The sequence below is a fragment of the Pan troglodytes genome, chromosome 2, assembly GCF_028858775.2.
Source record: "Pan troglodytes isolate AG18354 chromosome 2, NHGRI_mPanTro3-v2.0_pri, whole genome shotgun sequence".
NCBI lineage: Eukaryota > Metazoa > Chordata > Mammalia > Primates > Hominidae > Pan > Pan troglodytes.
In genome coordinates, this window is record NC_086015.1 from 96,984,785 (window position 1) to 96,997,997 (window position 13,213).

At 52.5% G+C, this 13,213-nt stretch overlaps 1 protein-coding gene and 1 pseudogene across 1 annotated transcript; both read left to right on the forward strand.

The window, feature by feature from the left end:
* Positions 1 to 7,340: 7,340 nt before the first annotated feature.
* LOC129143577 (collagen alpha-2(I) chain-like) lies at positions 7,341 to 9,992 on the forward strand. Its single transcript, XM_063806306.1, has 4 exons — positions 7,341 to 7,591; positions 7,629 to 7,738; positions 7,779 to 7,881; positions 9,812 to 9,992. Exons 1-4 carry the CDS (start codon positions 7,347 to 7,349, stop codon positions 9,990 to 9,992), a joined length of 639 nt encoding a protein of 212 aa, XP_063662376.1. The 5' UTR covers positions 7,341 to 7,346.
* A 1,609-nt stretch (positions 9,993 to 11,601) lies between these two features.
* On the forward strand, positions 11,602 to 12,949 carry LOC134806994 (collagen alpha-1(XXII) chain-like; annotated as a pseudogene).
* Positions 12,950 to 13,213: the final 264 nt, after the last annotated feature.

Here is a 13,213-nt window from a genome sequence, read left to right on the forward strand (position 1 = left end):
GTTTCTGAGAATGCTTCTGTGTAGTCTCTATGTGAAGATATTTCCTTTTCCACCAGAGGCCTCAAAGCCTTCCAAATGTCCACTTCAGATTCTACAAAAAGAGTGTTTCAAAACTGCTCTATCAAAAGGAAGGTTCAAATCTGTGAGTTGAATGCGCACATCACAAAGTTTCTGAGAATGCTTCTGTCTAGTTTTTATGTGAGGATGTTCCCATTTCCAACGAAGGCCTCAAAGAAGTACAAATATCCACTTGCAGTTTCTACAAAAATAGTATTCAAACTGCTCTGTCAAAAAGAAAGGTTCAACTCTGTGAGTTTAATGTACACATCATGAACACGTCTTGAAAAATGCTTCCGTCTGGTTACTATGTGAAGATATTTCCTTTTCCACCACAGGCCTTAAAGCACTCCAAATGTCCAGTTGCAGATTCAACGAAAAGAGTGTTTCAAGCTGCTCTATCAAAAGACAGGTTCAATTCTGGGTGTTGAATACACACATCCCAAATAAGCTTCTGAAAATGCTTCTGTCTAGTTCTTATGTGAAGACATTTCCTTTTCCACCACAAGCCTCAAAGCCCTCCAAATGTCCACTTGCAGATTCTACAAAAAGAATGTTTCAAAACTGCTCTATCAAAGGAAGGTTCAAATCTGTGAGTTGAATGCACACATCACAAAGAAGTTTCTGAGAATGCTTCTGTCTAGTTTTTATGTGAGGACGTTCTGCTTTCCAAAGAAGGCCTCAAAGAGGTACAAATATCCACTTGCGGTTTCTACAAAAATAGTGTTTCAAACTGCTCTATCAAAAGGAAGGTTCAACTCTGTGAGTTTAATGCACACATCGCAAACACGTTTTGGAGAATGCCTCCGTCTGGTTACTATGTGAAGATATTTCCTTTTCCACCACAGGCCTTAAAGCACTCCAAAGGTCCAGTTGCAGATTCAACGAAAAGAGTGTTTCAAGCTGCTCTATCAAAAGACAGGTTCAACTCTGGGTGTTGAATGCACACATCCCAAATAAGTTTCTGAGAATGCTTCTATCTAGTTCTTATGTGAAGACATTTCCTTTTCCACCAGAGGCCTCAAAGCCCTCCAATGTACACTTGCAGATTCTACAAAAAGACTGTTTCAAAACTGCTTTATGAAAAGGAAAGTTCAACTCCGTGAGTTGAACGCACACATCACAAACGTATTTCTGAGAGTGGTTCTGTCTAGTTTTTATGTGTAGATATTCCCGTTTCCACCGATAGCCTCAAAGCCGTCCAAATATACACTTGCAGATTCTACAAAAAGAGTGTTTCAAAACTGCTGTATCAGAAGGAATGTTCTACTCTGTGAGTTCAATGCACACATCACAATGTAGTTTCTGAGAATGCTTCTGTCTAGTTTTTATATGAAGATATTTCCTTTTTTACAATAGGCCTCAAAGCGCTCCAATATCCACTTGCAGATACTACAAAAAGAGTGTTCCAAAACTGCTCTATCAAAAAGTAGGTTCAACTCTGTCAGTTGAATGAACACATCACAAAGAAGTTTCTCAGAATGCTTCTGTCTAACTTTTAGGTGAAGATATTCCTGTTTCCACAGAAGGCCTCAAACTGTCCAAATATCAACTTGGAGATTCTACAAAAAGAGTCATTCAAAACTGTCCTATCAAAAGGAAGGTTCAACACTGTGAGTTGTATGCACATATTACAAAGAAGTTTCTGAGAATGCTTCTTTCTAGTTTTTAGGTGAAGATATTCCGTTTTCCACAGAAGGCCTCAAAGCTGTCCAAATATCCACTTGTAGATCTTACAAAAAGAGAGTTTCAAAACTGCTCTTTTGAAAGGAATGTTCAACTCTGTGAATTCAATGCACACATCACGAAGAAGTTTTTGAGAATGGTTCTCTCTATTTTTATGTGAAGATATTCCTGTTTCCTCCATAGTCCTCGAAGTGCTCCAAATGTCCACCTGCAGATTCTACAAAAAGTCTGTTTCAAAACTGCTCTAGCAAAAGAAAGGTTCAACTATGTAAGATGAATGCACACATCACAAAGAAATTTCTGAGAATGCTTCAGTCTAGTTTTTGTTTGAAGATATTCCCGTTTCCACCGTAGGCCTCAAAGAGCTCCAAATATCCACTTGCAGATTCTACAGAAAGTCTGTTTCAGAACTGCTCTATCAAAAGGAAGGTTCAACTGTGTGAATTGAATGCACACATCAGAAAGGAGTTTCTGAGAATTCTTATGTCTTGTTGTTAGGTGAAGATATTACCGTTTTCACAGAAGGCCTCAAATGCGACCAAATATCCAGTTGCAGATTCTACAAAAAGAGTGTTTCAAAACTGCTCTATCAAAAGGAAGGTTCATCCCATTGAGGTGAATGCACACATCACAAAGAAGCTTCTGAGAATGCTTCTGTCTAGTTTTTATTTGAAGATATTCCCGTTTCCAGGGAAAAACTCAAAGCCGTCCAAAAATCCACTTGCAGATTCTACAAAAAGAGTGTTTCAAAACTGCTCTATCAAAAAGAAGGTTCAACTCTGTGAGTTGAATGCACGCATCACAAAGAAGTTTCTGAGAATGCTTCTGTCTAGTTTTTATATGAAGATATTTCCTTTTCTACCATGGCCTCCAAGCGCTCCAAATGTCCACTTTCAGATCCTACAAAAAGAGTGTTTCGAAAATGCTGTATGAAAAGTATGGTTCAACTCCGTGGGTTGAATGCACACATCACAAAAAAGTTTCTGAAAATGCTTCTATCTAGTTTTTATGTGAGGATAATCCCGTTTCCAACAAAGGCCTCAAAGTGGTCAAAATATCCACTTCCAGATTATGCAAAAAGAGTGTTTCAAAACTTCTCTATCAAAAGAAAGGTTCACCTCTGTGAGTTGAATGCACACATCCAAAAGAAGTTTCTCAGAATGCTTCTGTCCAGTTTCTATGTGAAGACATTTCCTTTTCCCCCACAGGCCTCAAAGCCCTGTTAATGTCCACTTGCAGATTTAACAAAAAGAGTGTTTCAAAACTGCTCTATCAAAAGGAAGGTTCAACTCTGTGAGTTGAATGCACACATCAGAAAGAGGTTTCTGAAAATGCTTCTGTCTACTTTCTATGTGAAGATATGTCCTTTTCCACCACAGGCCTCAAAGCCCTCCAAATGTCCACTTGCAGATTCTACAAAAAGAGTGTTTCTAAACTGCTCTATCAAAAAAAAAAGTTAAACTGTGTGAGTCGAATGCACACATCACAAAGTAGTTTCTGAGAATGCTTCTGTCTAGTTTTATATGAAGATATTTTCTTTTCTACCATAGGCCTCAAAGTGGTCCAAATATCCACTTGCAGATTCTACAAAAAGAATGTTTCAAAACTGCTCTATCAAAAGGAAGGTTCAGCTCTGTGAGTTGAATGCACACAACACAAAGAAGTTTCTGAGAATGCTTCTGTCTAATTTTAGGTGAAGTTATTCCCATTACCACAGCTGGCCTCAAAGCTGTCCAAATATCCACTTGCAGATCCTACAAAAAGAGTGTTTGAAAACTGCTCTATCAAAGGAAAGGTTCAACTCTGTGGGTTGAATGCACACATCACAAAGAAATTTCTGAGAATGATTTTGTCTAGTTTTTATGTGAGGATATTCCTGTTTCCCACGAAGGCCTCAAAGCGGTCCAAATATCCACTTGCAGATTCCACAAAAAGAGTGTTTCAAAAGTGCTCTATCAAAGAAAGGTTCAACTCCGTGGGGTGAATGCACACATCACAAAGAAGTTTCAGAGAATGCTTCCATCTAGTTTTTATGTGAAGATATTTCGTTTTCCAACATAGGCCTCAAAGATAATCAAATATCCACTTGCAGATTCTACAAAAAGAGTGTTTCAAAACTTCTCTAATAAAAGAAAGGTTCAACTCTGTGAGTTGAATGCACACATCACAAAGAAATTTCTGAGAATGCTTCTGTCTAGTTTCTATGTTAAGATATATCCTCTTCCAACATAGGCCTCAAAGTGCTCCAAATATCCACTTGCAGATTCTTCTGAAAGAGTGTTTCAAAACTGCTCTATCAAAAGAAAGGTTCAACTTTGTGAGTTGAATGAAACATCACCAACAAGTTTCTGAGAATGCTTCCGTCTAGTATTTATGTGAAGATATTTCTTTTTCCAATGTAGTCCTCAAAGGAAAGTAAATATCCTCTTGCAGATTGTACAAAAAGAGTGTTTCAAAACTGCTCATCAAAAGAAAGGTACAAATCTGTGAGTTGAATGCACACATCACAGAGCAGTTTCTGAGAATGCTTCAGTCTAGTTTTAATGTGAAGATATTACCTTTTCGACCCCAGGCCTCAAAGCGCTCCAAATATCCAATTGCAGGTTCTACAAAAAGTGTGTTTCAAAACTGTTCTATCAAAAGGAATGTTCAACTCTATGAGTTGAATGCACACATCACAAAGATGTTTCTGAGAATGCTTCCATGTAGTTTTATGTGAAGATATTTCGTTTTCCAACATTGGCCTCAAAGGAAACCACATATCCACTTGCAGATTCAACAAAAATAGTGTTTCAAAACTGCTCTATCAAAAGAAAGGTTCGACTCTGTGAGGTGAATGCACACATCACAGAGAAGTTTCTGAGAATTTTTCTATCTAGTTTTTATGTGAGGATATTCCCGTTTCCAATGAAGGCCTCCAAGTGGTCCAAATATCCAATTGAAGATTCTACAAAAAGAGTGTTTGAAAACTGCTCTATCAAAAGGAAGGTTCAACTCTGTGAGTTGCATGCACACGTCACAAAGAAATTTCTGAGAATGCTTCTGTCTAATTTTTATGTGAAGATATTTCCTTTTCCACCACAGGCCTCAAAACCCTCAAAATGTACACATGCAGATTCTACAAAAAGACTGTTTCAAAACTGCTCTATGAAAAGGAAAGTTCAACTCTGTGAGTTGAATGCACATGTCATAAAGACGTTTCTGAGAATGCTTCTGTCTAGTTTTTAGGTGAAGATATTCCCATTCCCATAGAAGGCCTCAAAGCTGTCCTAACATGCACTTGCAGATTCTACAAAAAGAGTGTATCAAAACTGCTCTATCAAAACTAAGGTTCAACCCTGTGAGTCGAATGCACATGTCATAAAGAAGTTTCTGAGAATGCTTCTGTCTAGTTTTTACGTGAAGATATTCCCGTTCCACAGAAGGCCTCAAAGCTGCCCAAATATCCCCTTGCAGATCTTACAAAAGAGTGTTTCAAAACTGCTCTATCAAAAGGAATGTTCAACTCTTTGAGTTGAATGCACACATAACAAAGAAGTTTCTGAGAATGCTTCTGTCTAGTTTTTATGTGAATATATTCCCGTTTCCACCTTAGGCCTCAAAGCCCTCCAAATATCCACTTGTAGATTCTACAAAATGCCTGTTTCAAAACTGCTCTATGAAAAGGAAGGTTCAATTCTGTCAGTTGAATGCACACATCACAAACAGCTTTCTGAGAATGCTTCTGTCTACTTTTTGTATGAAGATATTTGCTTTTCTAACACAGGCCTCAAAGCGCTCCAAATATCCACTTGCAGATTCTACAAAAAGAGTGTTTCAAAACTGCTCTATCAAAAGGAATGCTCATCTCTGTAAGTTCAATGCACACAATACAAGTTTCTTAGAATGCTTCTGTCTAGTTTTTATGTGAATATATTCCCTTTTCCAGCGTTGACTCAAAGCGCTCCAAATATCCACTTGCACGTTCTACAAAAAGTCTGTTTCAAAACTGCTTTATCAAAAGGAAGGTTCAACTATGTGAGATGAATGCACACATCACAAATAAGTTTCTGAGAATGCTTCTGTCTAGTTTTTATGTGAAGATATTTCTTTTTCCAACATAGGCCTCAAAGGAAACCAAATATCCACTTGCAGATTCTACAAAAAGAGTGTTTCAAAACTGCTCTCTCCAAAGAAAGTTTCAACTCTGTGAGTTGAATGCACACATCACAAAGAAGTTTTGGAGAATGCTTCTGTCTACTTTTTATGTGAAGATATGTCCTTTTCCACCATAGGCCTCAAAGCGCTCCGAACATCCACTTGCAGATTCTACAATAAGAGTGTTTCTTCTTTTTTTTTTTTTTTAACTGTTCGACTAGTGTTTATTATCAGACACTGTTCTAAGGGCTGAGACTATTCTAGGCTTTAGAAGGTTCTTTTTTTTTTTTTTAGTATTTATTGATCATTCTTGGGTGTTTCTCAGAGAGGGGGATATGGCAGGGTCATAGGATAATAGTGGAAAGAAGGTCAACAGATAAACACGAGAACAAAGTTCTCTTGTTTTCCTAGGCAGTGGTCCCTGCAGCTTCCGGCCCTTTTTGTGTTCCTGGGTACTTGAGATTAGGGAGTGGTGATGACTCTTAACGAGCATGCTGTCTTCAAGCATCAGTTTAACAAAGCAAATCTTGCATTGCCCTTAATCTATTTAACCCTGAGTTGACACAGCACATGTTTCAGAGATCGGGGGTTGGGGGTAAGGTTACAGATTAACAGCATCCCAAGGTAGAAGAATTTTTCTTAGTATAGAACAAAATGGAGTCTCCTATGTCTACTTCTTTCTACTGAGACACAGTAACAATCTGATCTCTCTTTCTTTTCCCCACATTTCCCCCTTTTCTTTTTAATAAAACCACCATCGTCATCATTGGCTGTTCTCAATGGTCACTGTCTCTTTGGAGCTGTTGGGTACACTTCCCAGATGGGGCAGCCTGGCAGAGGCACTCCTCACTTCCCAGATGGGGTGGCTGGGCAGAGGTGCTCCTCACTTCCCAGATGGGGCAGCCAGGCAGAGGTGCACCTCACTTCCCAGATAGGGTGGCAGCTGGACAGAGATGCTCCTCACTTCCCAGATGGGGTGGCGGCCAGGCAGAGGCGCTCCTCACTTCCCAGACGGTGGGAGGCCAGGCAGAGGTGCTCCTCACCTCCCAGATGGGGCGGCCAGGCAGAGGTGCTCCCCACCTCCCAGATGGGGTGGCCGGGCAGAGGCACTCCCCACCTTCAAGATGAAGAGCGGCTGGGCAGTGGCGCCCCCCACTTCCCAGATGGGGAGGCCAGGCAGAGGAGCTCCTCACCTCCCAGACTGGGCGGCCGGGCAGAGATTCCCCTCTCTTCCCAGATGGGGAGGCCAGGCAGAGGTGCCCACTTCCCCAACAGGGCGGCCAGGCAGAGGCACTCCCCACCTCCCAGATGAAGGGCGGCCGGGCAGAGGTGCACCTCACTTCCCAGACTGGGTGGCAGCCAGACAGAGATGCTCCTCACTTCCCAGATGGGGTGGCAGCCAGGCAGAGGTGCTCCTCACATCCCAGATGATAGGTGGCCGGGCAGAGGTGCTCCTCACCTCCCAGATGGGGCGGCTGGGCAGAGGCGCTCCCCACCTCCCAGATGAAGAGCAGCCAGGCAGAGGCGCCCCCCACTTCCCAGATGGGGTGGCCGGGCAGAGGCGCTCCTCACTTCCCAGACAGGGCGGCTGGGCAGAGGCGCTCCCCACATCCCAGACAGGATGGCCAGGCAGAGGCATTCCTCACCTCCCAGATGATGGGCAGCCGGGTAGAGGCGCTCCCTACCTCCCAGATGGGGTGGCTGGACAGAGGTGCTCCTCACCTCCCAGATGGGGCAGCCAGGCAGAGGCGCCCACTTCCCCGATGGGGCGGCCGGGCAGAGGCGCTCCCCACCTCCCAGACGAAGGGTGGCCGGGCAGAGGTGCTCCTCACTTCCCAGGTGGGGCGGCCCGGCAGAGGTGCTCCTCACCTCCCAGATGGGGTGGCGGCCAGGCAGAGGTGCTCCTCACTTCCCAGATGGGGTGGCGGCCAGGCAGAGATGTCCCTCACCTCCCAGATGGGGCGGCGGCTGGGCAGAGGCACTCCTCACTTCTCAGATGGGGTGGCGGCCAGGCAGAGATGCCCCTCACCTGGCAAAGGGGGCGGCCGGGCAGAGGCACCCCTCACCTCCCAGACTGGGTGGCCGGGCAGAGATACCCCTCACCTCCCAGATTGGGGGGCCAGACAGAGGCGCTCCTCACCTCCCAGATGGAGCTACTGGGCAGAGGCGCTCCTCACTTCCCATTCGGGGCAACCGGGCAGAGGCGCTCCTCACATCCCAGATGCGGCAGCCAGGCAGAGGCACTCCTCACCTCCCAGATGAAGAGCGGCTGGGCAGAGGCGCACCTCACTTCCCAGACTGGGTGGCGGCCGGACAGAGACACTCCTCACTTCCCAGATGGGGTGGCAGCCAGGCAGAGGTGCTCCTCACATCCCAGATGATGGGTGGCCGGGCAGAGGTGCTCCTCACCTCCCAGATGGGGTGGCCAGGCAGAGGCGCTCCCCACCTCCCAGACGAAGAGCGGCCAGGCAGAGGCACCCCCCACTTCCCAGATGGGGTGGCTGGGCAGAGGCGCTCCTCACTTCCCAGACAGGGCGGCTGGGCAGAGGCGCTCCCCACATCCCAGACAGGATGGCCAGGCAGAGGCATTCCTCACCTCCCAGATGATGGGCGGCCGGGTAGAGGCACTCCCTACCTCCCAGATGGGGCAGCTGGGCAGAGGTGCTCCTCACCTCCCAGATGGGGCGGCCAGGCAGAGGTGCCCACTTCCCCAATGGGGCGGCCGGGCAGAGGCGTTCCCCACTTCCCAGATGAAGGGTGGCCAGGCAGAGGCACTCCTCACTTCCCAGGTGGGGTGGCCCGGCAGAGGTGCTCCTCACCTCCCAGATGGGGTGGCGGCCGGGCAGAGGTGCTCCTCACTTCCCAGATGGGGTGGCGGCCAGGCAGAGATGTCCCTCACCTCCCAGATGGGGCGGCGGCCGGGCAGAGGCGCTCCTCACTTCTCAGATGGGGTGGTGGCCTGGCAGAGACGCCCCTCACCTGGCAAAGGGGGCGGCCGGGCAGAGGCGCCCCTCACCTCCCAGACTGGCCAGCTGGGCAGAGATACCCCTCACCTCCCAGATGGGGGGGCCGGACAGAGGCGCTCCTCACTTCCCAGATGGGGCTACCGGGCAGAGGTGCTCCTCACTTCCCAGACAGGGCGGCCAGGCAGAGGCACTCCTCACTTCCTCCCAAATGGGCCGGCCGGGCAGAGGCGCTCCTCACTTCCCAGATGGGGTGGCCGGGCAGAGGCGCCCCTCACATCCCAAAAGGGGCAGCCGGGCAGAGGCGCTCCTCACCTCCCAGACAGGGTGGCCGGGCAGAGGCTCTCCCCATATCACAGATGGGATGGCTGGGCAGAGGTGCTCCTCACCTCCCAGATGATGGGCAGCTGGGCAGAGGCGCTCCCCACCTCCCAGATGGGGCAGCCGGGTAGAGGTGCTCCTCACCTCCCACATGGGGCGGCCGGGCAGAGGCGCTCCTCACCTCCCAGATGGGGTGGCCGGGCAGAGACGTCCCTCACCTCCCAGACGGGGTGGCCGGGCAGAGGCACCCACTTCCCCGACGGGGCGGCTGGGCAGAGGTGCTCCCCACTTCCCAGATGAAGGGTGGCCAGGCAGAGGCGCTCCTCACTTCTCAGGCAGGCGGCTGGGCAGAGGCACTCCTCATCTCCCAGATGAAGAGTGGCTGGGCAGAGATACACCTCATTTCCCAGATGGGGTGGCGGCCGGACAGAGGCGCTCCTCACTTCCCAGACGGGGTGGTGGCTGGGCAGAGGCGCTCCTCACATCCCAGATGATGGGCAGCCAGGCAGAGGTGCTCCTCACCTCCCAGACAGGGCGGCCAGGCAGAGGCGCTCCCCACATCCCAGATGGGATGGCTGGGCAGAGGCACTCCTCACCTCCCAGACAATGGGTGGCCGGGCAGAGGCACTCCCCACCTCCCAGACAAGGTGGCCGGGCAGAGGCGCTCTTCACCTCCCAGATGGGGCGGCCAGGCAGAGACAACCCTCACCTACGAGATGGGGCGGCCGGGCAGAGGCGCCCACTTCCCTGACGGGGTGGCTTGGCAGAGGCGCTCCTCACTTCCCAGGTGAGGCGGCCGGGCAGAGGCACTCCTCACCTCCCAAATGAAGAGCAGCCGGGCAGAGGCGCCCCTCACTTCCCAGGCAGGGCAGCTGGGCAGAGAAGCCCCTCACATCCCAGACGGGGCGGCGGCTGGGCAGAGGCACTCCTCACTTCCCAGACAGGGTGGTGGCCAAGCAGAGATGCCCCTCACCTCCTAAACAGGGCGGCCGGGCAGAGGCGCCCACTTCCCAGACAGGGCGGCCGGGCAGAGGAGCTCCCCACCTCCCAGATGAAGGGCGGCCGGACAGAGGCCCTCTTCACTTCCCAGGCAGGGCGGCCAGGCAGAGGTGCCCCTCAACTCCCAGATGGGGTGCCTGGGCAGAGATGCCCCTCACCTCCCGGATGGGGCAGCTGGGAGAGGTGCCCACTTCCCAGATGGGGCAGCTGGGCAGAGGCACTCCCCACCTCCAGACGAAGGGTGGCCGGGCAGAGGTGCCCCTCACTTCCCAGGTGGGGCGGCCGGGCAGAGATGCCCCTCACCTCCCAGATGGTGTGGCAGCCTGGCAGAGATGCTCCTCACCTCCCAGATGGGGTGACCAGGCAGAGGTGCTCCTCACTTCCCATTCAGGGCAACCAGGCAGAGGTGCTCCTCACATCCCAGACAGGGCGGCCAGGCAGAGGCACTCCTCACTTCCTCCCAGATGGGGTGGCCGGGCAGAGGCACTCCCCACATATCAGACGGGACAGCCGGGCAGAGGTGCTCCTCACCTCTCAGACGATGGTCAACCAGGCAGAGGTGCTCCCCACCTCCCAGATGGGGCAGCTGGTTAGAGGTGCCCACTTCCCAGGTGGGGCAGCCAGGCAGAGGTGCTCCCCACCTCCCAGAAGAAGGGTGGCTGGACAGAGGCCCTCTTCACTTCCCAGGCAGGGTGACCAGGCAGAGGCACCCCTCAGCTCCCAGACGGGGCAGCTGGGCAGACTCCCCTCACCTCCCAGATGGGGTGGCCAGGCAGAGGTGCTCCCCACCTCCAGAAGAAGGGCGGCCGGGCAGAGGTGCCCCTCACTTCCCAGGCAGGGCAGCCAGGCAGAGACGCCACTCACCTCCCAGACGGTGTGGTGGCCAGGCAGAGGCACTCTTCACCTCCCAGACAGGGCGTCCATGCAGAGGCGCTCCTCACCTCTCAGACAGGGCGGCCAGCAGAGGCGCTCCTCACCTCCCAGATGGGGCGGCCGGGCAGAGGCACTCCTCACCTCCCAGATGAAGAGCAGCTGGGCAGAGGTGCACCTCACTTCCCAGATGGGGTGGTGGCTGGACAGAGGCACTCCTCACATCCCAGACGATCGGCGGCCGGGCAGAGGTGCTCCTCACCTCTCAGACGGGGCGGCCGGGCAGAAGCGCTCCCCACCTCCCAGAATAAGAGTGGCCGGGCAGAGGCGCCCCCCACTTCCCAGATGGGGTGGCTGGGCAGAGACGCTCCCCACATCCCAGACAGGACAGCCGGGCAGAGGCGCACCTCACCTCCCAGATGATGGGCGGCTGGGCAGAGGTGCTCCGACCTCCCAGACAGGGCGGCCAGGCAGAAGCTCTCCTCACCTCCAAGATGGGGCAGCCAGGCAGAGACACCCCTCACCTCCCAGACGGGGTGGCCAGGCAGAGGCGCTCCTCACCTCCCAGATGGGGCAGCCAGGCAGCAACGCTCCTCACCTCCCAGACGGGGTTGCCGGGCAGAGGCACCCACTTCCTCGACAGGGCGGCCGGGCAGAGGTGCACCCCACCTCCCAGATGAAGGGCGGCCAGGCAGAGGCGCTCCTCACTTCCCAGGTGGGGGAGACCAGCAGAGGCACTCCTCACCTCCCAGATGAAGAGCGGCTGGGCAGAGGCACCCCTCAATTCCCAGGTGGGGCAGCTGGGCAGAGACGCCCCTCACCTCCCAGATGGGGCGGTGGCCAGGCAGAGATGCCCCTCACCTCCCAAACAGGGCAGCCAGGCAGAGGCGCTCCTCACCTCCCAGATGGAGCGGCCAGGCAGAGATGCCCATCACCTCCCAGACGGGGCGGCTGGGCAGAGGTGCCCACTTCCCAGACGGGGCAGCCAGGCAGAGGCACTCCCCAGCTCCCAGATGAAGGGCAGCTGGGCAGAGGCCCTCCTCACTTCCCAGGCAGGGCAGCCAGGCAGAGGCACTCTTCACCTCCCAGACGGGCCGCCCGGGCAGAGACAACCCTCACCTCCCAGACGGGGCGGCCAGCCAGAGGCGCCCACTTCCCAGATGGGGCATCCGGGCAGAGGCGCTCCCCACCTCCAGACGAAGGGCAGCCGGGCAGAGGCGCCCCTCACTTCCCAGACGGGGTGGCGGCCAGGCAGAGACGTTCTTCACCTCTCAGATGGGGCGGCCGTGCAGAGGCACTCCTCACCTCCCAGACGGGGCGGCCGTGCAGAGGCGCTCCTCACCTCCCAGATGGGGTGGCTGGGCAGAGGAGCTCCTCACCTCCCAGATGGGGCAACCGGGCAGAGGCACTCCTCACTTTCCATTCAAGGCAACCGGGCAGAGGCGCTCCTCACATCACAGATACGGCGGCCGGGCAGAGGCACTCCTCACTTTCCATTCAAGGCAACCGGGCAGAGGCGCTCCTCACATCACAGATACGGCGGCCGGGCAGAGGCCCTCCTCACTTCATCCCAGACAGGGGGTGGGGGCAGAGGCACTCCTCACTTCCCAGACAGGGCGGCCGGGCAGAGGCACTACTCACATCCCAGATGGGGCAGCTGGGCAGAGGTGCTCCTCACATCCCAGATGATGGGCAGTCATGCAGAGATGCTCCTCACTTCCCAGAGGGGTTGGCTAGGCAGAGGTGCCCCTCACTTCCCCTTTGTGGAAGCCAGGCAGAGGTGCTCCTCACTTCCTCCCAGAAGGGGTGGCCAGGCAGAGGTGCTCCTCACATTCCAGATGATGGGCAGCCAAGCAGAGACACTCCTCATTTTCCAGGTGATGGGTGGCCTGGCAGAGATGCTGCTCACTTCCTAGACGGGGTGGTGGCTGGGCAGAGGCTATAATCTTATCACTTTGGGAGGCCAAGGCAGGGGGCTGGGAGGTGGAGGGTGTAGTGAGCCGAGATCACACCACTGCACTCCAGCCTGGGCAACATTGAGCATTGTGTGAGCCAGACTCCGTCTGCAATCCCAGGACCTTGGGAGGCCAAGGCGGGCAGATCACCCAAGGCCAGGAGCTGGAGACCAGCCTGGTCAACACGGTGAAACCCTGTCTCCACCAAAAATACAAAAACCAGTC

Bases quoted from the DNA above. Each gene is read 5' to 3' on its own strand.
- LOC129143577 (XM_063806306.1), top strand. From the start codon at position 7,347: ATGGGGCGGCTGGGCAGAGGCGCTCCCCACCTCCCAGATGAAGAGCAG. The intron at 7,739-7,778 runs GTGCTCCTCACC...GGCCAGGCAGAG, and splicing joins GGTGGGGCGGCCCGGCAGAG to GTGCTCCTCACTTCCCAGAT. The intron at 7,882-9,811 runs GTGGCGGCCAGG...CTCCCAGACAAG, and splicing joins CTCCTCACTTCTCAGATGGG to GTGGCCGGGCAGAGGCGCTC.